The 22,719-nt window shown below is 42.3% G+C and overlaps 1 protein-coding gene across 1 annotated transcript; it reads right to left on the bottom strand.

Moving 5' to 3' along the window:
- Positions 1–15,283, bottom strand: LOC309681351 (BPI fold-containing family C protein-like; the record flags this gene model as incomplete). The annotated part of the gene is made up of 15 exons (XM_082495210.1): positions 1–226; positions 1,878–1,954; positions 2,846–2,909; positions 4,257–4,299; positions 5,624–5,691; positions 6,223–6,393; positions 7,703–7,756; positions 8,471–8,644; positions 10,063–10,154; positions 11,087–11,147; positions 11,953–12,016; positions 12,823–12,978; positions 14,426–14,554; positions 14,677–14,788; positions 15,178–15,283. The coding sequence occupies 15 exons, from the start codon at positions 15,281–15,283 to the stop codon at positions 185–187; spliced, it is 1,413 nt and encodes a 470-aa protein (XP_082351336.1). The 3' UTR covers positions 1–184.
- Positions 15,284–22,719: the final 7,436 nt, after the last annotated feature.

The raw sequence follows: 22,719 nt of genomic DNA, 5'->3' as shown, positions 1-22,719 counted from the left end.
TGTACAGCCTAACCATTCCATCAGCTTTCTTTGCCTCCCCACATCCCCCTTCGCCCCCAACGAGGATGACAGTGCCTTGGTCAGAGCTCAAGTTACACATTTCAGCAGAACTGGACAGTGTTTAGCCTTCAGAGTAACATTATTGATTTGAAGTTCATGGTTAACAAATGATCTCTCTTCTCTTTTAGTGTTTGTAGTGGACATCAGTAGAAATCAGCATGTATCCCTGTGGGGAGAAGAACAGTCACTGAGGTGCTATGAATTACAAAATGAAGGTGGTTTTGTGTTTGTTTGGTTTTGTTGTGGTTTTTTTTTTTTTGTTTGTGAGTTTGGTTTTTTTTTTGTTTGTGGGGGTTTTTCTTGTTTGTTTGTTTTTTAAATTTCAGCTCGATCCTGGTGTTAAATGTCAGAAAAATCTACTGAAAACAGCTGAGCCTTGGAAGTAACAAGTGTTTTTAAACTCTGTCCTTTTAACTTTGCAAAAGAGCCCCATCTTTCCCTGGGTGCTATCCCTTTGCACCATGCTAGCAATAGAAGGGATGTCTAAAGATCATACAGGAAAGTTCATCTGAGCCTCGAGGCCACTAGGCAATCATCACAAGGTGGGATTATTTTTTACCTAATTTAAGCCACTTAAGAATTAGCCATCCAATCTAAATTTACCATTAAGGCTTTCCTGATTGTCGGCACATACAGAGCAAGGAATCTGCAGAGAGCAGTCCATCAGTCTAACATGGTTATCTATTAAAAGCTGGAAGAATTGTCTTTCTCACTATTGACCGTAGCCGATAGACTGGGACTGGAAGTGGAGATTACAAAAATAGCTTTTAAATAGGAATCCCATTCACTTTGATAGCGTGTAGCAATTCTGTGTCCCCTCTTGTTCCTATGTACTGATGAGGAGACTGATTAAAGAAAGCAAGGTGGGGAATGGGCCCCACAGAACCACTAAAAATCCGTCATTCATAATTAGCTTATAATGTTGTTGGCAACTAGTGCCACTGAAAGCAGTCTCCAAGCAATCATATTTTGTAGGGACTGCATAGCTGGTTGCTGCCAGGTATGTGGAATGCAAAGAAAGATTAAAAAAAAACCCCTTTGTGTTTCTTTCCTGAGTTATACTTTGTGTTTAACCACAAACAAGGATTCGAGACTGTCTCTGCGAGCTGAAAAATCACCGAAAAGTTGGTAAACAAGCAGAGAAATATAACTGGCTTACCCATTTTCTGGGAGTTCATTTGTCAGCAATGCCCTTGTACTGATTGATTGTCTAGCAAAATTCTGTGTGTTCAAAGTAAGGGGTAGAGCGTTTTGTGAGAGGCACAGAATGAGGTGTGATTTGGAGAAGGATAACCAGAAGACAAAGAATATTTTATGAGAGCTCGCTAACTACTTTTGACTAATAGCTTCAGCCATTATCACCTATTATTAACAAAATCCAGTCATCCTAGGTGTGCAAAATTAAATTCACTTCTCATATTTCAGCTATTCCTGTTAAATTCAGCAGGACTGTATGGATAGCGATAATTCTAATTTGATTTGATTTGCCAAACTTGAGTGGGTTGTTAAAGGTAAACCTGTTTGCACACTGAGTTGCAACTTGAAAGGCTGAGCAAGCTGTGCATTTGATCATTTCATGGTTAGGTATTTAATGCAGTTCCAGCTTTTTCTTCTCAAAGAAGGATAAATTTGTTTCTAATAGGATTTTGCCATTATTACAGATCTCATTTTAAACCCAGAGCTTTTTAGCTTTTTACTGCTGAACTAGCTCAAATCTAGCAAGTTTATTGTACAGACAGAAGGTGAATAAATGCCTAGCCAAAAAAAAAAAAGGGGGGGGGGGGAATAACCATTTCATGAGAGTGTAAAAATCTCACCTGTACAAGTGTAATGTGAGGTCTCGTCAAGGTAACATTGGCCAGATTGGGAAGAGGGAATCCTTTTGACAGTTTAGCTTAAGAATAAAGACAAACACAGTGATTTAGGTATGCTTTGGAAAGATAATAAATACCTGCCCTTCAACAACCCTGTTTGTCCAGAGATTTCTAGGTCATTTGGACGTGGTCTTGGGCAACCTGGACGTGGTCTTGGGCAACCTGGTCTAGTGGGAGGTGTCCCTGTCTATGGCAGGGGGGTTGGAACTCGATAATCTTCAAGGTCCTTTCCAACCTAAACCATTCTATGATTCTATGATTTACAACAATTAACCTGTCAGTCTTCACAAGCAGCCCTGGGAGGTAGATATGATCCTCATTTACCAATTGGGAAAAAGAATTACAGATGTTTTTCTCTTGGCAGAGTGTTGTAGCCAAACCAAGGCATTTCATGTTCAACACATGACGTAGTGATTTGTCCCTAGTGACCGGGGGATTGTTAATACAGCTCTAGCATCATTAGAGCCTGTCCCCATTTGTCTCCATTGATTAAGGACGGTGAAGTTCATCCCAGTACAGAGGGCTGGCACAAAGCTATGTCTCCCTCCAGGGCCTTAAATAAGTTTATGAGAGGCAGGAGCCCTGTGCTGGTCCTGTAAAGAGGAATACATTTCACACACAGTGGCAGGTGTGCAGGCTAGAGAGACATGCTTCTCATTGATGCATCAGGGCCACCTTGAGTGAGGCAAAGGCAGATGAATTAAGAGTTTCCAAGCCCTTTTTGCAGAACAGTGCCAGTGCCAGGCCATACTTACACCCCTACAAATCAATCTCCCCCTTCCACTGCTTACTGGCTGATGGTAATTTTCCACTCAAGTTAATGAGAACTGGAAACTTAAGTAAAAAGTCAGTAGAAGTTCATAGAATCACCCACTCTGCTGGAAGCTTTTAGCTTAGAAATACAGCCTTACCATTAGCTGATGGAATGACTTCAGTCTGTAAAATGTAAGACAGGATGTTCTCCAGAAGTGAGATCTGCCACAGACAAGAAAACTGAGTTAGCCATCACTTCCTGATAGTGATTGAACTGTCATGCCCTAATCCTGGATGGAATTAATAGGCTCATGCTTAACTCTAAGCTCTCATTTGTTCCAAAAGAGTCATAAGCTAAAGTGACCTTTGGATCTTAAGTCTTTGGAATGATGTAACAGGAGTGAGATGCAAAATGCAAATGGGTCTCATCATGGGCTCCTCGCTACAAGAAAGACATTGAGATTCTGGAGTGAGTCCAGAGAAGGGCAACAAAGCTGGTGAGGGGTCTGGAGCCCAAGTCTTATGAGGAGTGGCTGAGGGAACTGGGGTAGTTTAGTGTGGAGAAACGGAGGCTGAAGGGAGACCTTATCGCTCTCTACAGCTACCTGAAAGGAGGTTGTAGAGAGGTGGGGGTCAGTCTCTTCTCCCAAGTAACAAGCAATAGGACAAGAGGAAATGGCCTCAAGTTGAGCCAGGGGAGGTTTAGACTGGATATTGGGAAAAGTTTCTTCACCGAAAGGTTTATCAAGCATTGGAACAGGCTGCCCAGGAAAGTGGTGGAATCACCATCCCTGGACGTATTTAAAAGATGGGTAGACATGGTGCTTAGGGACATGGTTTCATGGTGGTTTTGGCAGTGTTAGGGTGATGGTTGGACTCGATGATCTTAAAGGTCCCTTCCAACCTAGACGATTGTATGATTCTATGCTTGGACAACATTTTCATTTTAAACAGTCTATTTCCTTTATTTGTGAGATAATTTATCACCAATAGCAAAGCAGGAGCAGAACAGTTTTAATCCTTTCTCCTCAGCTACTCAGAACTGATTGATTGTACTCAGAATTCAATGACTCTCTGCAGAGACAGGTTTTTCCCCTGCAAGGCTACAACTGCACTATTTCAGGCATCTGAGACTAGTATTTTGGCTCCCGTTCCCTACTGTAATTCTGAGGATCTGTGATGAGCACCAGTGCACCACATGGAGTGTCTCTGCCTCGGTTGTGCATGTGATTGCTTAGACAGCACACTGCTCCGTCTGTTGCTACAGTTCAGATTACCACTGTGCGTTTCACCATTACGATTCAAGACATCTCTCTGCTACTGATGAAATATGATACACCAGTTAGGGAAACTACAGAATATCTCATTTTCAGAGCACTGACTTGCCCCAAAGAATATACTTTTAAGTCCACAGCAGAGAGGTGGCTGCCAGAAGACAGGAAAAGAGCCATCCAGGAATGAAGCCAAATGATTTAGAAATACAAATAAAATTTACCAGCTTACTCTTCAGCCTTGATATTGCTGATATTCCTGGTTCGCATTTCCTATGTGCTTAAACTATCCACTTACCTCAAAAAAGCCAACATTGGAGTGGGCTAGGGAGAACTGGAGCCTGAGGGAAAGAAGTGAAACAATGAGTCACTAGAAAGGATAAATACACGTTATTCTAGTCATGTGCAGTCAGTGCTGTAGAGCTCCAGGCCTTAAGTAACATCTGTAAAGAGTCTTTGGAAGCAATATATTTTACACAATGCATACTGCCTCATAGAGAAAGATGTGGCTTGCTTAGAGCGTTGCTGAGCATGCATGCAAAAGAGTAAGCTAGAAGGGCTGTAGCCAACAATGGGAGTGCGCTTCTCCCTCTGTGCTGTATTTTGGAAATCCTACTGACAATTGACTTTACCAGGGCTAGCATGAAGGACCTGGGAGGCTCTCAGATATTTTGCAAGGATTTTGGTGCATCTACATAATGCTTTGATGTGAGCCTTACCAGGGTGAGAAGAAAAATTCTGTTCATCATATGGTACTGCTGCTGATGGCTGTGTTGCTAATGTCTCTGCTTCCAAATACAGATACTTGTTCAGTGGATATTCAAGTATCTGAACATGTATTCAAAACATGATTTCTAAGTTTCCACAGAACCAGCATCCCAGCTCTCAGCACACTCTAGATTTTTCTCTCTGAATGTTGCTGCAAAAAAATATGCTAACATCACTGGGCTCCTTAAATTCCTAACATCTCTGTGCCCTGACGAACTCTGCATATTCTTAACCCTATAACTTCTCAAGGGACTTTTGTGAAATCAGGTTCCCAATTCCCAGCTATGAGGTCCTGGTATACAGAGCTTCTCTCTATAAAACGTGACATGTTATATGTCTAAATGCCCAAGCCTCTGCTCTCCAGCTTTCTGACCTTTGGGAGCTGCAGTGCCCTAGCTGGAGAATCGCTGATATAAGAATATCAGTGTAGGAGAATTGCAGGGGTCCAGATTCTTTACAATCTCCTAGACCCCTCTGTGCTTCCCTGGTGGCAGAAGTGGGCTAGAAAGCAGTTGCATACTAGCTGGAAATAGATGAGGGAAGCTGTCAGATGGTTCATGGTCATCAGAACTGCCTCACACACTTCATTTAGTTAGCTCAGAGGGGAGAGTAGATGTCAGGAACAGAGAAGTCCAGTGAGACCGCTGCCCTGCAGCAATCCACAGCTGGTGGGCAGTCCCTTGGGGACTGTGGCAGTTGTCACAGAGAAGCTTCCCGACTCCTCTAAACTGTACAAGTACAGCCACATAGAGAATTAGAGAATCTAATGCCAATGAACTCACCAAGGAAACACATTCCTTAAATTATGGTTATCTGATCATGTACCTAAACTGTTAACATTGTGATTGCTAGCACTTCCAAATGGCTGGAAAGGATTTCCAGCCCCAGTTGAATTACCTGTTCAAACATAGTGAGCCCACCAGTTTCTGGTCAAATATATTCAGAGCAATGCTGGTGTTGGCTGCCTGCAGAAGAAAGAAACCATGGATTACCAGACACAAAAAACAGGACCCTTGCTCTGAATTAGTCACAAATACAGAAATACCATCTTCCCAGTTATGTACGGAAGCTGTTTCATGTAGATGCAGCTTTCTCCCTGGCCCATGGAAGGCTGCACACAGTAAATGTCTGCTTGTCTGAATGTCACTGACAAGAGCTGAAATGTGGGTAATGAGATTTCACTAATCAAAGACATTTTCAGTTAAATGAACAAGTTGCCGAGAGACATGCAGAACTGTCATTCCAGGGAACAAAACTTTGGTTAATCAGAGTTGCTATGTTTGGATTTTTGTCCATCTATAGGAAAAGGTTCTTTGCCATAGAACTATCCTGTAGGTTAAGTGGGGCCACATGTAGGCACCACCTGTGACTAAGGGGAATTTGCAGGTTTAAGTACTAGAAATCTGGTAATTTGTTTCTTGTACAGAATTTTAACAGAAGGAAGGAACAAATGTATTTAACCCCGAGTTAAACGTCACCTTGTTCATTCTACTTACTATGTTCATTGTGAACAACAACTGGGTGGTTGAATCTGGCAGAACAGCAAACACCTCCATGGAGGCCTCAATCTCTACCGTGAAGGAATCCTGCTCTAAGCTGATGATAGGTATTTCAGTAGCCATTAGCTTCAACATCACTGGGTAGGGTGTAACTGAGTATTTGGCTACCTGTAAGGTTCCAAGACAAAAAAAAAAAAAAAAAAAAGGCAGAAAAATGCTTTTCTTGTAGAACAGGTCAGAATACTACATTTTCTTATTCTTGAAGCAATCATTTTGAAGTTGTTCCTTAAGAGGAGGTTAAGGACAGCTGCTAACACAAGATTCTTTAGAGCAAGCAGGAGGTGGAAGTTTTCTGTGGTGATAAATTAACAGTCTTGGCCACATCAGGAATGCTGTCAAAAGTTCCTTCCACTCTAGGAATACAATTTCTTCTGTATCACTGTAAGAGAACTTAAATCCTCCTCTGTGAACACAGGAAAGTAATGGAACATGAACATGACATTTAAGTCACCCAATAAAAGAACTCAGGAGTCATTCACTTTGAGATTCACCCATCTCATGAGACAGGTTCCTGCTCTGGAGTGTCCTCAGAGGAGCCTCACTCTGTCTGTTGCCTGAAGGGCAAGTAGGTTCACCAAGAATATTAGCATCAATGCTCATTGCATTTTATAGAAAAGACAGTATGATGACTGCCCTTGGAGTATTCTTAGATTTCTGAGGAAGGAACTTAATGTCATCTGGGAAGCAAACAAGGTTGTGAAGTTCTTTGAACCATGCATGAGTCCAATTTCATCCAACCTCAGTATTCACTGCTTAGGGTTTCTTATGCTCATTTTAGATTTCTCATTCTGTCTGAGAAGAAGGCTGGTGGAAGCCATGCATGCTTATATTCTCTGTCCTGTTATATTCATCTCCTCCACCTAAAATAAATGGAAATCCTGTGCATCTGCCTTATCTGTTCCACAGATGTAATGTTTCCTGCCCATCTGTTAGCTCAGTTTCCTGCACGTGGCCACTATAGTCCCTTCCCAGATCTTGACTGAATTCCTTTCTGCTAGACAGTCACAGGCTAGCAGTGAAGCAAAGACAATTATGCAGGTTTGGGAGGAGAAAGAAGTAATTTCTAAGCTGAAGCCTTCTCAGAAGTATCTCAAAGCAGGACTCATGACCGGGAGCTTTTTCCTGCCCAGACCTGGTTTTAGGTGGGAACAGCTGTGGCTTTGGCACGGCGCCCAGAGTAAAGATTGATGTGCAAAATTATGGGCCAAGTTTGGTAACAGTGCAAGTCATTGAACTCATTGTGGGCGTGGGAGGTGACAAGGCCCATCTGCTCTGCTGTTACGAGGCATATGTGTACCTGCTTCTCCAGCACAGAAGCCCTGTTCACCTGACAACCCTTCAGGATGCACCAGTAGTGAGGTGTCTGATATGCACACTGGGTAGTTTCCTAAGAGTTTGTGGAAGTAATGATACTCACCTCAGGGATGATACTGCCAAATATCTCTGTGCTTATATTAAAATAACTGCAAGTCTAGAGAAAAAAAAAAAAAAAAAAGATAAAGGAGTTTACCAAGGAGTTTACCAGATTTGACCTTCATGGTTGGCTTTTGTTTAAAAGCCTTATTACTGTAATTTCTAATGAATTTTTAATTCTCTATCTTTTGTTCTCAGAAATATTCTGAAGGGACTAAGTATACTTAAAGCTGATTCCCAATAATATATGCCAAAATACTTCCTGGGAAAGCAAATGCTTAATATCATCATAGTTTTGCCTGCAATCGATAGGTTTTGGGATTTCCTGAACCTCCTGGAGACAGGGTAGCCAAGTCTGCTAGCCTCCAATCCACAGCTTTGACATACACTTTTCTTCCATGGCCCCAATAGTACTTTCAGTCTTTCGCCTCAGGAAACAGCCACTGAGGCTGATAAATTCCTCAGAGTAGATCCTTTGTCCATGTCAGAAAAGTCTGCCTGAGGTCTACATAAACTTTCTTTTTTGTAGCCAAGTTGCCAGTATTTGGTACCTTGCTCAGTGGAACTTGGAACCCCTGGCTGCGGCCTGAGGCATCTATAGAGAGCATAAGTAAAAGACCATAACAATACCCTGCTATTTATGATCTACTGTCTGAGGACTTCACAGGCCAATTAGCAGCTGTATATGGCCACATACTGACAACTAGCAGGTCAAAACCTCATCTTGGATGACCTGAGCCACTCTGACCCCATTCCTCTGTGTCCTACTCACCTCCTCTGCAATGGTGGTGTTGAATGCCCCTGCGGTGTAGTAAGCAAATGAAGAGGTCTGAAAGAAATACTCAGAGAAGGCAAGGTAGAGCATGGAGTCACTTTGGTCTGGGATAGTGAAAGGAGCTGCCACATATGGAGAGCCAGTATTGTTTCCAGCTGGATAGACTATCCCCTGAAAGGTATTGGCAGAGATAAAAAAAATAATCAGAGTCAAAATATGACTTTAACATGACTGCAAACAATTAATAGTATTTTCCTTTCCCTTGCTTAGGCTATTTATTTGGTGTATCAATGAGTACGTAGGCTTTGTAGTACACTCTGAAGGCTTAGTAGTTTCAAGCAGGTGGTGAAGACAAGTTCCAGAGATTGGACACGTTCACAGATGATACCCGAGATCGATCTTTTGAAGTGCTGGTCACCTACTGAAGAGAGTCTACAACCTCTGAAAACAAAGCCTCTAAATTAAGGGTCTATATATTGCATGAAGAGCATGACTAAGGGTCGTCCTTATTGAAAAGCCTTACTTTCTCCTTTCCCCAACTCCAGGAATTAAAATCTAGAACTGCTGCTTAGAGCTCTCCAATGGTCTCAATTACAAAATGGATCTCCAAAATCAGAGGTCTTTCTAGGTCAAAATCAGCACCTTGTTCTACTCAGAAGCAAGACGGTAACTTGTGCAGACAAAAGAATGCCTATGAGACAAAGGGAAGTTATGTCTGACAATCCTAAAAACACCTATGTTGTCTTTTACACTGCCCATGATATTAGCCAAGGCTCACAGATCTAGTACTTCCAAATGTATCCAGATTAAACAAAAAGGTAAAACTGATTTTAAACGAGGAAGGATCTCAGAGGTTAGGAAAAGATTTTTTTTTTATATTCGTTTTTTTAGTTCCTCCTTTCTGCTTCATAGAATCATGGAGTGGTTTGGGTTGGAAGGGACCTTGAAGGTCATTGAGCTCCAGCCCCCCTGCCATAGGCAGGGACACCTCTCACTAGACCCGGTTGCTCAAAGCCCCATCCAGCCTGGCCTTGAACACCTCCAGGGATGGGGCATCCACAGCTTCTCTGGGCAACCTGTTCCAGTGCCTCACCACCCTCAGAGTGAAAAGTTTCTTCCTAACCATTACCCCTTGTCCTATCATCTCAAATGTATTCCATGTGTTTCTGTTTTCTCAGCTCCTCACCCTCTACCTCTCAATTTCATGTTGCCTTTTTAAGGACTACCAAAACATTTACAAAGTGCTGAGTCACTTTGCCAATAACCTCCCCATTCAATCCTCACTTGCTGGATTTAACAGTGACTCGCTTGTAACCAACTCAACAGCAATTAAAAAAAAAAAGGATGTGGCTTTTAAATAATTCATTTGTTGTAACAGCATAATAATTGTTGTAACAGGGTAATAATTCATGTTGCAACAAGATTGTTAAAAATTATTAAAATAACAAATGCAATAGCGCTTTGAAATGTCTGTATTCTCAGATACTGAGTCTTAATGTTCAGAATAGCAATCGTGTTCATCTTAGAAAGCGGATCATGCAATAATTAAAACCACACCAATCTTGGCAAATAGAACTACAGGCAATTACCTTTATGTCCAGGTCAATGAATTGTCGGAATACTGCTGGCAAGTTATTTAAGGAATAGTCTACTTCGGCGAAATCATCAATTGGCATTGGGACTGTAAGTGTAGTGGATAAGGTAAAATACCCAACATTACAAAAAGCACAGTATTTTATGTATACATAAAATTCTAAGTCAGTTCCTGAAGGTACACAAGTTGTTCCGAAGAGCGGGAAAAACACAACCAGGGACCGCCTAACATGTATTCTGACCTAAGGCTTGATGTTTCTCCTGGAAACTTATTTAAAGCACCTTCTTTAGTTTGTCTAATATTTTCTCAGTGTGGAAAAGTAAATTTGGTCTAATCAAAAAAAAAAAAAAAAGGAAATGGCCATACTAGTGCTTCAGGGCATAAGGTGTTGGGTTTTCTTGTCAAGCAGTTCTGAGAGCATTCAGAGTGCCTCTAACTTGCAAATACTTTCCTAGAAAGGTGGGTGCCTGATCTGCTTACATACTTGGGTTTTGCACATGGTATCTGCCCAACACTTTTGGTGTCTTAAACACCCGCAAATTTAACCCAAAATGATTCATGTGAGAAGCTTTTTACAAAGGAGCTTTTTCATTTTGCCTTTGGCAAGTCTGATAAATAGGTAAATAAAACTTAAATTTCCAGGCAGGCTTGGAGAGCAGGCTTCAGCTTGTAAAGTGCTATGTGTGCAGCAGGACTTGCAGCATGGGAGGGAAGGGAAAACTGCCTTAGCATCAGTGCTGTGTGGCCTCTAAGTGGCATTTCTGACAACAGAAGTGCACACTGCCGTATTTGCAAGTTGAGAATCGCTCCCGAGTCCTTTGCTTCTCAGCAATATAATTTTCATGTTCAACTACAACTCCCTTTATTTAACTGTGGTCCTGTAAGCAAGGGAGCAGACAGATCAGAGGGTCTGATACCACTGCTGGAGGCTTTGCTGACCAGCTGCTGTTAAGGAAGCTGCAGAATTTCCCTGAACAGGAGAGAGAAAACAGAAGGAAAAGGTATCTCTAGTGACTCACCATTCAGTGATCGGAGGTCTTCATCTAGCAACTGGATCCCAGATCTGATGTTGGGACATGACTGTATAAAAGCACACTCAAGTTACAGCCCGATTAGCATGGACCTGTAAGCACCTCTCACCTGTGTGCTAGCAAATCTGTCTGCTTTTGTGACACACATTGCAGCATTTGTTTGTCAAAACACCTAAACTAGATTTTCTTTAACTAAGTGGTTCCCGAATGTTCCTACTTGGTGCAATGTAGGCGTGTCCTATGTCAGAGCTGCCTTCAGGCAACAAAGTGAGAAGTTGGCGAAGGCAGCCTGATGGGGGTGACAAAACCACAGCCTTGAATAGTACAAGAAGGCGACAGAGATCTCACACTGGTCTCACAGGAGAGATCTCTGTCCTGGGGCAGAATCACAGCCATCTCAATCTCTGTCTCCTCTCAGAGGCGCTGGGCAGGTTGTCATCATAACTATGCACCTCTTTGATATGACGAAGTTTAAATATGTCATGCTATCAGGTGATGTACTACAACTTCTCTATTCATCACCCAAGATATGTTTTGTCTGCTGAGTATAAAAATTACCCCAAACCCAGGATGCCTATAAGTAGAGACGTATTCTGCATTGGAATGGGAAAATAACAACATTTTCTGGCCCTACTGCTGCCTTGGTTGAACCTACTTGTGGACTAGTCAATACCTTGGCCATGAAGTTGGCACTTTATCTGGAAGCATTTCTGGCTGGCAAAGTGGTGACTGTGCTGATCAGACCAGAATAGGACTATATTATTTTTCTACTTCTTCCTTTGCCAAGTTCTCAGCCCTGACTTGTGAAAGTCATATTCCTTAAACCCCTTCCCTACACAATTTGAAAGGCTTACGTTAGTGACCAAACTCCTGTGAATGGGTTTCTTCAGATACTTGATAAAGAAGTTATGCAGGAAACTAGAGGAAAGGAAGAAAGCAATTAATGGTCAAGTACTACAGTCGCTAACAGAAATCAGATATCTCCAAAGAACATGAATTTAATGGACTCTGAGCATGATATTCTCATACACAAGGGAGCTTTCTGAAATGTAACAACTATCAGAGAACCACCATCTGAAAGGAGATAATTTCACCACTAGGCATCTCAGCAATTAGCCTGGGTAGATTCATCTTTATGAATAAGGAATTCTTCATATTACCACCATCAGGTATGTACAAACACAGAACAAACACGTAGTCTCTGCACTAGAAACTTCCAATACAAGTAAAAAACAAGCAAACAAACAAAAAGCCAAACCTAAAACCAGGTGACAAGAGTTGTATTCAGACAGTGAGAGAAGTACAAAAGAAAAAAGAAATAATGTAGCACAGGGTTGTAACCAGAGGGACAACAGACAGCAGTCTGGTTCTGTACAGTTTAGACCACACTGTGACCAGGAGTACTTAAAGCATAGTACAAGCACATAGCTTCTCCCTAGAGTTGAAGATTAGAACAGTATTTGGAAAGAAGTGAGCGCTCAAGAGGCACAAGAGATTGTTTGATCTGACCAGAACTGCTGTATTTATCCTCTGCTCAAGGAACAGTGTGCACAAATATAAGAACAATGGTCAAATTTAGCTATTTTTACACTGGTTTAGGGCCCTGATTCTCACTTGTGGTGCCTATAGATGCCAAAATAGGTACCCTATTTTGTGAGATTGTCTTTGTGCTGTTCATTGGCAGTTATTTCCTCCCAGAGTACATACAGATCTCTTCCACTTACCCACTTTTTCCATTCAACTTGATGTCTATATCACCAGAAGTTGTCCGGCAGCTGGTAAGCGATATCGATGTATGACCTGTGTTATCCAGGGGTATTGAAAAGATTGCAGTAACAAACACCTTTGAAATGTACACTGTGCTTCTTCCACTGTCTTTGCTGCATAAAGTAAAAATAAAGAAATAACTGAAAAAAAACTATTTTTAATGAATATTCAAGACTCAATTCTTAAATGGACTCTCTTCTGTTCACTGAAGATTAATCTGTTTATCTGAATACTTTTTATTTCATTGATCATAATGAAAACAGATTCCAATATGTCTGCAAGGAATCAAGTATTCTACACAGATTTCCAGCTGGGAGTCTTGGAACGTGATGGATTTAGGGTAGTAGATATTTCACTATTGTAAAGTATTTTGTTCCAGTTACCACAACTGCAGCCACAGCAGAGGAAGCTGGGATATGCCTGACATAAGAAAGGGCAAGAGAGCTGTACTGGGATCTATTCTACTGGGCCCTGAGGAGGGTCCGTACAAACCCATGTCAGGGCCTGGAGTGCCCCAATGGTCCCTGTGCCCTCTTCCCCACTTCTCCCAGGGGTTTGGCAGCCCATGCTCAAGACCAGCTACAATATGGCAAAGCTTTGGATCAAGTCGTTCATAACTTGGTTGTGAGAAGAGCTGTGAAAAGCCTCATTGGGGTCTCTACCCTTGATTTATGAGCTCCATTAAAGCTCAGGTCTTTGGACCTATGTTGTAGGTACACCCGGGTGTGACCTTGTACTTAGTCAATCCTGACGGTGCTTTTCTGGCTTGACTTCCTGGCTTTGCCTCAGATCTTCCTCTTCACTATGGACTCGCCTGGCAGTCTGGACTGGTGGCTGTTCCTGGTCACTGCCACTAACTTGCACTGCTTGCCTGTCGTGAGTACTTGCCAGTGGGCTGCCTCTCCTGCCATGCCATCACCCTCAGCTCCCCTCACACTGAGGTCCCCTCCCCTTGCAAGCAGCCAGCCCCCTTTGTCCCTGACAGCAGAAGCTCAGAAGTACAGATCAGAGACTGCTGTAATTCAGTCAGTTTAGCAATGTAGGTAATGCAGGGAACAGGAGGGATTTCATTCCTCTGAAACAGCCTGGGACTAGGAAGGTGCAGAGACTGCTTTAAGGCTATTGCCATTTGCTTGTCCATTTTCCATCAGCGTTTGATCTATATCTCTTGGAGACATAGCACAGGGTTTCTAACAGTGTAGCTGCACTGGGAGGGTTTATTATACTGGACTTGGATCCACCGTACTACAATTTTTCTAAACATGTCATTAGCTGGCAGGCTGGACAACGAGAGCATTCAGCTAGAGCATCAGTCCTTTACTATTCACAGAGGTGCTTCTCAGCCATGGGCTCTTTAACAGTGCTCATGGCTGAGTGGGCAGCAGCTGTCTCCCACCAGCAGACCTGTTGAGAAAGACCAGTCTGTACTCCTGAGTTACTGCTACTAGCTGTTAAAGACCACCTTTGCCATGAAGAGGGCACAAGAAAAATTAAACTTTGCATTTTTGTCTTTATATTCTCCATGAAGAAAAATCCCAGGACACATGAGGCTGTACATACAACATCCAGGTCCTTATGTTCCAGTTCATGTCGATGGTTAAAGAAGCATTTCCAATCACCAGTTTTATCCCAGTCCCAGGTATGAGAGAGATGGAAGCACTGGGGAATTCAACAGCAGTGATGTGTATTCTAGAGCATGAAGAGATACGGGGATGAAAAAGAAAAGGAAAAGTTTGTATTTCATGAGTCAGGGTGAACACAAAACAAGATTCAAATTTCAAATACAAATTGCCCTTAGAGGGAATACTTACCTTGAGATGTTGTATTTGACATTACCAAGCCCGTATTTCTCATAGCCACTCAAATCAGGGAAATTCTCCTTCTCCATATTCTGCTTCAGGATTTCCAGCCCAACCTCCTTGGCTACAGGAAAACAGTGATCAGTTCAGTTGCCTTTGATACTGCCTGGGAGTTTATAGTTATGTGCTTCTGTCTTAGGAGATGGGGTGGACACAGAGTCAGAAGGAAGAGGGTATCTCACTTGCGACCCAGCAGTCCTATTTCAGATCTCACTCCTCGTCATGGTGAGAGTTGAACTTACTGATCCAATATCTGAAATCAAATGAACTTCGATATGATGTACAATGCCATCAAGCAGCTTACTGTATCTGCTATATTGTGCTCTTAAACTTTCCTTTTATTTATAGCCTGTGATCGGGTCCTTTCCTTCCACTGCCCTTGTTTCCCAAGATATCTGTCATACCAGGATTCAGTGCAATCCCACCACTAGATCTTGAAAACATCACACATACCATATTCCAACCCCTTCTGGGTGATCCTCACTTTGAGCCCAGGGTTTGCGTTGAGGTGCCCACTGAGCAAACTTAAGAGAAGGAGAGAACAGCAAATCTTCACCATCTTCTTTGTTTTACACAGGACCTGTTAATAAATATTTATAATAATAGAAGTTCATGCTATGTCACATGGTGGCTGTACTCCCTATTGCCTCCCTGGAGGGAGCTGTTCTGACACTGGCTTTCCTTCCAGAATGGATAGAGTGGAAAGCCCAGCAACTGTGGAAGAGAGGAACAGTTCTGTGCAGACTGTTACAGAAATACAGCTCCTCAGGGTAGAGAAGAAAAGCCAGCCTATTCACTGGCATAGGGAGTGGAGAAAGCACTTGGGATACATCCTCCTGGACAAACCCTGTTGAAAAGGAAGTGGCAGTGAATTTTTAGGCTGTATTTTTTTTCCCCTCTAATTAGTGAAATAAGTATCTTTTTTTTTTTTCCCCCAAAATGTATGGAACTGTCAGTGCCTCCTGGTGATTCAACAGTTGTTACTGGGTCTTAGCACTTTGGAAAACCTGATCAGCTCATTTAGTTATAGACATAGACACCCCCACTTCAGGAACCACTTATTAAGATCTTAGCCACAACTCTGAGAAGCCCTTTATGTTCCTTCCCAAAAGTCAACAAAAGGAAATAATTTTGTGCCAGCAGACAATGTTTTCATATCCCCTAGTCTGCATGCTAATAAATGCATTAAGTTTTATCCAAAAATTCTCCTTGCAAACGTCATGATCAAATGGATGTTTATTTTTGCTTTAAACCACTTTTTTGCCCATAGAGAACCATAGAATGGTTCTCCATTCACAGATAGGGAGTTCAGTGTTCAAAGTATTTTATGAGAACAAATTAATAAAGGCAACATAAGTGCCTTTACTAATAATTTATATATTATTGCTTGTGTCTTGTTTTCCTTAACTTGTTTGGGCTTATCAGCAATGGACTCTGCTCTTTCATCATCTCCTCTCAGAAATTTTAAGGAGATACTCATAGCCCAGTACAGTGATTAATGTCCAGGACAAAAAAAATCATGTCATTCACAGAAGTTTGCCCCTCCCCAATGTACTTGAGTGGGACTGTTTTTATTTAATTAAAGCCATTCAAAAGTCAGGTCTCTCATCTAAGACAGTCATCTTCATAGTGGAGAGGGATACACCTATCTTAAAACAAATTGCCCTGTGGGGAATGCTCACCTTTGTCCTGTAACTACAGGATTCAGTGTCTACCTCTGAGGTGGGTCAAGGTAGATAAGCTGAACCCATACCAGTTATATATATGTTATGTGCCAATGGTGACTGTCCTGACAAATCACTGTATGGTTGTGGGGTGATCCTTCCACTAAGGGGGGAGCCCCACAACTTCTGGTCATTCTTCACATAGAGAACCTACTCCTAAAGACACAGACACCTTCTGAAAGACACCCGTCTTCTGGACAATGCCAACTTGTCAATAACCAGAGACAATTTACTTTCTGACAGTAAGTTCTGCTAATGGCAACTTTTCTATAATACAGTGAGTGAGACCCGTCACTCCCTTTGGTGGCACGAAAAAAAACAACAGCATGCACACCACACCCCCTCCTTCCCCCAGAAATCCCAACCCCAAAACCCAAGCAGAAAACCACAATAAAGAAAAGGGGTGTGTGGCACCACTGACCAGCTCTGCAGTGCGTGATCACTTGGCTCTCCCTACCTTTGCATGCCTGTCACACAGCAGCCTGCGGTGGCTCTACAGAATTTACCACAGGGGTAGTAAATGAATGAAGCAAATTCCCATCCCAGGGCCTTCTGCGACTGGGTTTAAATTGAGATGGAGCTGTGCTGTATGAACTACAGGCTGCAGAAGCTTTTGATGCCAGCCCAGTCTCCCAGGGAGAGTGAGAGAAGCCACCTTGAGGGAGAAGTTTAACACCAAACTGAACAAAATCAGATAACAGTTTTGTTTTTTTCTCCAGAGCTGGGCACAGTCCTCTGTGGAGTTATGTGTCATCTGAGGTCCACAGCAAGAATGGCAAACAGGTCACATTATGATGGTTTTCCTTATTCCCTGCTACTACACTGCATTATGCACAGCTGAAAATACATGAAAGTATCTTTTCTAGCATTACATTTATGTAAAAATTTTCTTTAGTTACCACAGGGCTGTTGCAGAGCTGGGATGAAACCATCTATAAGCAGACAATTGTGTCTCCCCTAATACCTGAAAATCTGTTTTGATGTTGCTGCATCTTTCACTAGCTGTTTCATTATCACAGGTAATAATGTATCTCAGACATCTACAATATTTTCAGTCATGACCACAATTTAAGCAAACTGCAAAATAATGAGATAACATTGACTTAATTTTTGTGTAACAGACAGTTTCATGTAACCCCACAGAACACCTTTGCCTTTTAGTACGACTAATATTTTCCTTTTAATTTTAACGGACAGAAATTGAGAGGGGAAAGAAACACGCTTCAAAAGTACTCCCAAACCAAAATACTGGAAAGAAATGTGTTTTTGATGTAGGCATAGTTCTCATAACTTAACATCTCAATATTTAGCCAGATTTATCCCTTCCCAACAAAGCCACTCCACAACAAAGAGTAATCACAACATATTTGCTTCCATACCTTTCCTTTGATGGCTGAAGAGAAGACCCTGTGACCAGACCACAGGGCTGAGGATGCTGCAGGGCAAAGCCCCTGCAGCCACGACCCCGTCTTTTAAAGGAAAGAGCTGTGAGCTTGAAGAGAGCCAATTGCTGCCATCTTCAGCAGTATCACGCAGGGAGTGGCCTCTCTGGTAATCATGTCCCAAACTATTTTGGGTGTCCCAGGTTAAATCTACCACTCTAATTTCATTTGGGGATTAAGCAGAGGGCAGTGGGGGTTGGGTGGGGTGTGCTCAGGCACCAGGCTGCTAAGCTCGAGGTGACATGCTGACTTTGTGGCTTTTCAGATGGACCTGAGGGGAAACCCCAGTGGAGACTCTACTCCAGTAGTTCCACAAGACTGAAACCCATAGCCAGGTCTGTATGATGAAAGAAGTGAATGAATGTGCCACTGCTAGGAAGAACAGATTGAAAACAACTGTCTAGGCCCATCTGTTCTGAAATTGCTCAGGATACAGAAAAACATATAGTATTTATATTATAGTATATATACACGCTATATATACACTATAGCATGTATATATATATATGGTGCAAATATGTAGTACCGAGTCCTTGCAGTCAATATTTTCTATTTCTTCTGCTTGCTTACCCAGTCAACCAGTACCTTAGGTAACCAGTCCTACTTGGCTCGTCAAAAAGGTGATTTAATCAATTAGCTTGCATGTAAACCAAATAAATTCCCTCAGGCATGGAGCACTTTGCTGGACAATCTGAGTCACTTCATTGTGCAATCCATGAATAGAAAAGGGTAGAGACATTTGTCAGTCAGTCAACAAATTCTCCTGCTTTACACAGATTTAACATTCGCCACAGAGAGTCACATGCATAATAATTTCATTATTTATATCTCTGGCAATGAGGATGAGTAAAAAACACACCCTCAGTTACATAAACCTCCTGTAAATTTTTTGCACAAGTTCTGCGGTTCCTTCAAAGCAAGAGAAAAGCTCCAGTGTTTCCATCCATATAGATCTCCGAGATTTACAAACAACTGAATTGTCTGAAAAGTATCTCAGCTTATCCTCGTCATACCCTTTTAACATTTTATGGTTCTTCTAATGGAGTACCACCCAGTTTAGATAAAACTTTCAGCAAAAGTTAACAAAGACAAAGGCTTCCAGAACAGTTTCATCATTTCTTTCTACAAATATAGTAGTAAAAGCCAAATACCTGCTTGCAGACACATTCAGATAGCACATTCAAATATGCTATAAATAGTTTCTACACCCAAACTTCTCACCTTTCAAGGTGTTACAAAGAGCCTCTAAAGGGAATGTTTTATTTCGGTTTTATCTGTTGAGCCACCAAGCATTTGCTTCAATCTATATGCTAAGGGGGATATAGATTGCAATCCTTTTCGCCCAATATACAAGTAACCCAATGAGCTTATCTATGGCAATTGATGGAGACTTGTTGCTGCATCTCTGCAGATCACTTTGGCTTTGCATGATTCCAGTTGTTGCCTCTGGCTTGGTGCTCTAGCTGTTCCCTTTCCCTGCCTCCCCCAGTTCTCCACTTTGAACATGCACTCTAGTCTGTAGCACACTGAGGGACGTGCATCATTTCCATTGTTCTGTCAATCCAGAAACAATACCAGATCAAAAATGGTATACTGACTGGTAGGTAAGTATAGGATGATACAGGGGAACTGTTGGTGTATACAGCATCCTCTTTAGTCTTAGGAGAAACAATTGCTTTGTTGAACAACAGCTGGAGGACTACAGCTTAAGGGGCAGTGTCCTGCCAAGCCATAGCTCCGGTCTGGAAAGGCCCATCAAGCGATGGCGCTTGTTGGTTGGTCCTGAAGCATGAGTCCCATTGGAAGAGAGAAGAGATGGGCACCAGAGCTTTAGCCCTCTTTTTCCCCATCTCATTAATTCTCCCCCAAATAGGCAGAAGAAAGTGCCTGAAGTGTTATCAATGAGGGACACCAAACTATTTAAAAAATCTCTATTTTTTTTTCAGTTCTTCTTCTTCCATTCATTTTCTAGTCACTCTTCACCTACCACAGAATATAATGACTTGGAAGCCCTGCTGTGATTTACTGCTTATTGGTTTCAGGATGCTTTTTAAAGTAAAAAACTGTAGCAGCCAGCTAGATAAACTGATTCAGCTAAAAATCAAACACAAGCTACATTTCTGTCCCAAGCTGGAACTGAACTTTCCATGGCATGACAATTGTAAACTAGTTTTCCTTTCCATACACTTTTAATATCTCCTGGTTGAATGTCTCTGATGATGCTGACATAAGACAAAAGAAAGCTTCCAGCTCCATTTTACAAATATGAGAGGTACATAATTATTTGAAGATTGATACCCTCGAAGAGCTGCAGCTGCTCACAAACAAGGAAGAACTGCTGGATGAGGTAAAGGCCAAGGGCAGCCTTGGCTGCAGTGAGCATGAGACTGGAGTTTCAGATCCTGGGAGGAGTGAGCAAGACAAAGAACAGAATTACAGCCATAGACCTCAGATGAGGAGATTTCAGGGACCTGCTTGGCAGGATCTGTGGGAAATTGCCCTGGAGAGCAGAGGCCCCAAAGAGCTGGCTAATCTTCAAGGGCAACCGCCTTAGAGCATAAGAAAGGTCCGTTACAATGTTCAGACTGTTGAGCAACTGTGGCAGAAGTCCAGCCTGGATGAACATGGAGCGCCTGAGTGAACTCAAACACAAAAAGGAAGCATACAGAAGATGGAAACGGGGACCAGCTACTTGGAAGGAACACAAAGATATTGCTTGCACATATAGGAATGAAGTCAAGAAAGCCAAAGTTCAGCTGGAGCTGAAATTATTTTGGGAGGTGAAAGGCAACAGGAAAGGTTTCTGTAAGTACATCGATAGCAAAAGGAAGGCTAAAGAGGATGTGGTCTTATTGCTCAGTGGGCCAGGGGACTAGTGACAAGAGATATAGAAAAGGCTGTTTTTACTAGCAAGACTTGTCCTCTGGCCTCCTAAGTCACTGAACTCCTAGCAGAGTCTGTGGCAGTGAGGCAGCACCCACAGCAGAGGAAGACAGAGTTCAGGATCACTTAACCCACTTGGACATATACAAATCCATGGGACTGGATAGGATGCATCTGGAGGTGCTGAAGGTTCTGCCTGCCTGATCTCATTGTGAAGCTGCTGTCTATCACCTTCAAAAAGTCATGGCACTTGAGAGAGGTTCATGGCTGGAAAGAGGCAGGCATCGCACCTGTCTTCAAGAAGGTAAAGGAGGATGATCCACAGAAGTCAGTCTTACCTCAGTCCCTGGGAAGATTATGGAGCAAAATGTCTTAGCACATGAAGCACATGAAGGATAAGAAGGTGACTGGGAGGGAGCAGCCAAGGTTTTCCAAGGGCAGACCATTCCTGACCAATGTCATTGCTTTCTGTGATGAGGTGACTGGTACTGTGAACAAGGAGAGGGCAGTGGATATTCTATATCTTGATTTCAGCAAGGGCTTTGACACAGTCTCCTTTAGTCTCATCACCAAGTTGGTGACTTATAGGCTGGAGAAGGAAGGTGGAAAATTGTCTGGACTGCCAGAATCAAATAGTTGTGATCAGCAAAGGCCAGCTGTTCACCAATAACTATTGGAGGTCCCACAGGAATCAGTACTGTGACCAATACTGCTTAATGCCACCTAGATGATGGGTCAGGGTGCACTCTCGACAAGTTTGTGAACGATACCAAACTGGGGGGAGCAGCCAACATGCTGGAGGGTGGGACTTTGATTCAGAGAAACCTGGACAAGCTGGAGAAGTGAACCACATAAAACTAATAAGAACAAATGTGAAATCTTGCATCTGGGAGGGAGTAACTCCCTCCAGCAGTACAGGCTGGTGGCATTTAGAAAGCAGCTCTGCAGAAAAGGATGTGGGAGTCCTAGTGGACAACAAGTTGAACATAAGTCTGCAGATCCAGGTAAGTGATCCTCCCCCTCTATTTGACATTTGCATTTGAAGTACAGTTTGGGCTTCCCAGTACAAGAAGGATATTGACATCCTGGATCAAGTCCAGCAGGTGCCACCAAGGGGGCTGGAGAACATGAGCTACAAGGACAGTCTGAGAGATCAGGCCTGTTCAGCTTGGATAAGAGAGGGCTTGAAAGACCTTTTTGTTGTCTACAACTTTTTGATCAGAGAAAACAGAGAAAATGGAGCCAGACTCTTCTTGGAAGTGTGTGGTGATAGGACAAAAGGCAACAGAACAAGTTGGAACATGGGAAATCCTGAATACTGATATTAGAAAAAAAATTTTACTCTGAAGGTAGTTAAATAGTGGAACAGGTTACCTGGAGAGGTTGTGGAACCTCCGTCCTTCAAGGGTTTCAAGGCTCGACTGGACACAGCTCTCAGCAACCTGATCTAATTAGTCCTGTTTTGAGCCAAGGTCTGGACTAGATGATACGATTCTATAATTCTATGATCATTCATTTGATTTTATAAATCTGTTCCCACTCCTGGTATCCAGGTACAAAGGGACAAATTGTTAAATTCTTATGAAGAATAAGGTCTCACTTCATACACAAAGTTTTGCTAACACTAATTGAGATAAATTGAATAATGCAAGAACTGGTTCCTAAAATTAATAAAATGTGGTGTCTATGACTCTAGTGAAAAGCACCAGTCACTCCTACTCATCAGGCTGCAACAAGTTTTCTAAAGCATCAATAACAGTCAGCTACACTCACTGTACTAAAACCCAACAGATTCAGTTTGTGAAAAGTGATAAAGAAGTTTTACTAAAACATTAAAAATAGTGACGAAAAGCCATGCTTCTAATGTTATAGCATCTCCTCCCTACAAGCCAGCAAAAGGAAGACTACGGGTTTTTTTCTTATGATTGTTTAAAAGTAAAAGGACA

Source organism: Vanellus vanellus (assembly GCF_965231255.1).
Source record: "Vanellus vanellus genome assembly, chromosome: 1".
In the NCBI taxonomy this organism is placed as follows: Eukaryota; Metazoa; Chordata; class Aves; order Charadriiformes; family Charadriidae; genus Vanellus; species Vanellus vanellus.
Note: the sequence above shows the minus strand (reverse complement) of the source record. Positions and strands in the feature narration are given on the sequence as shown.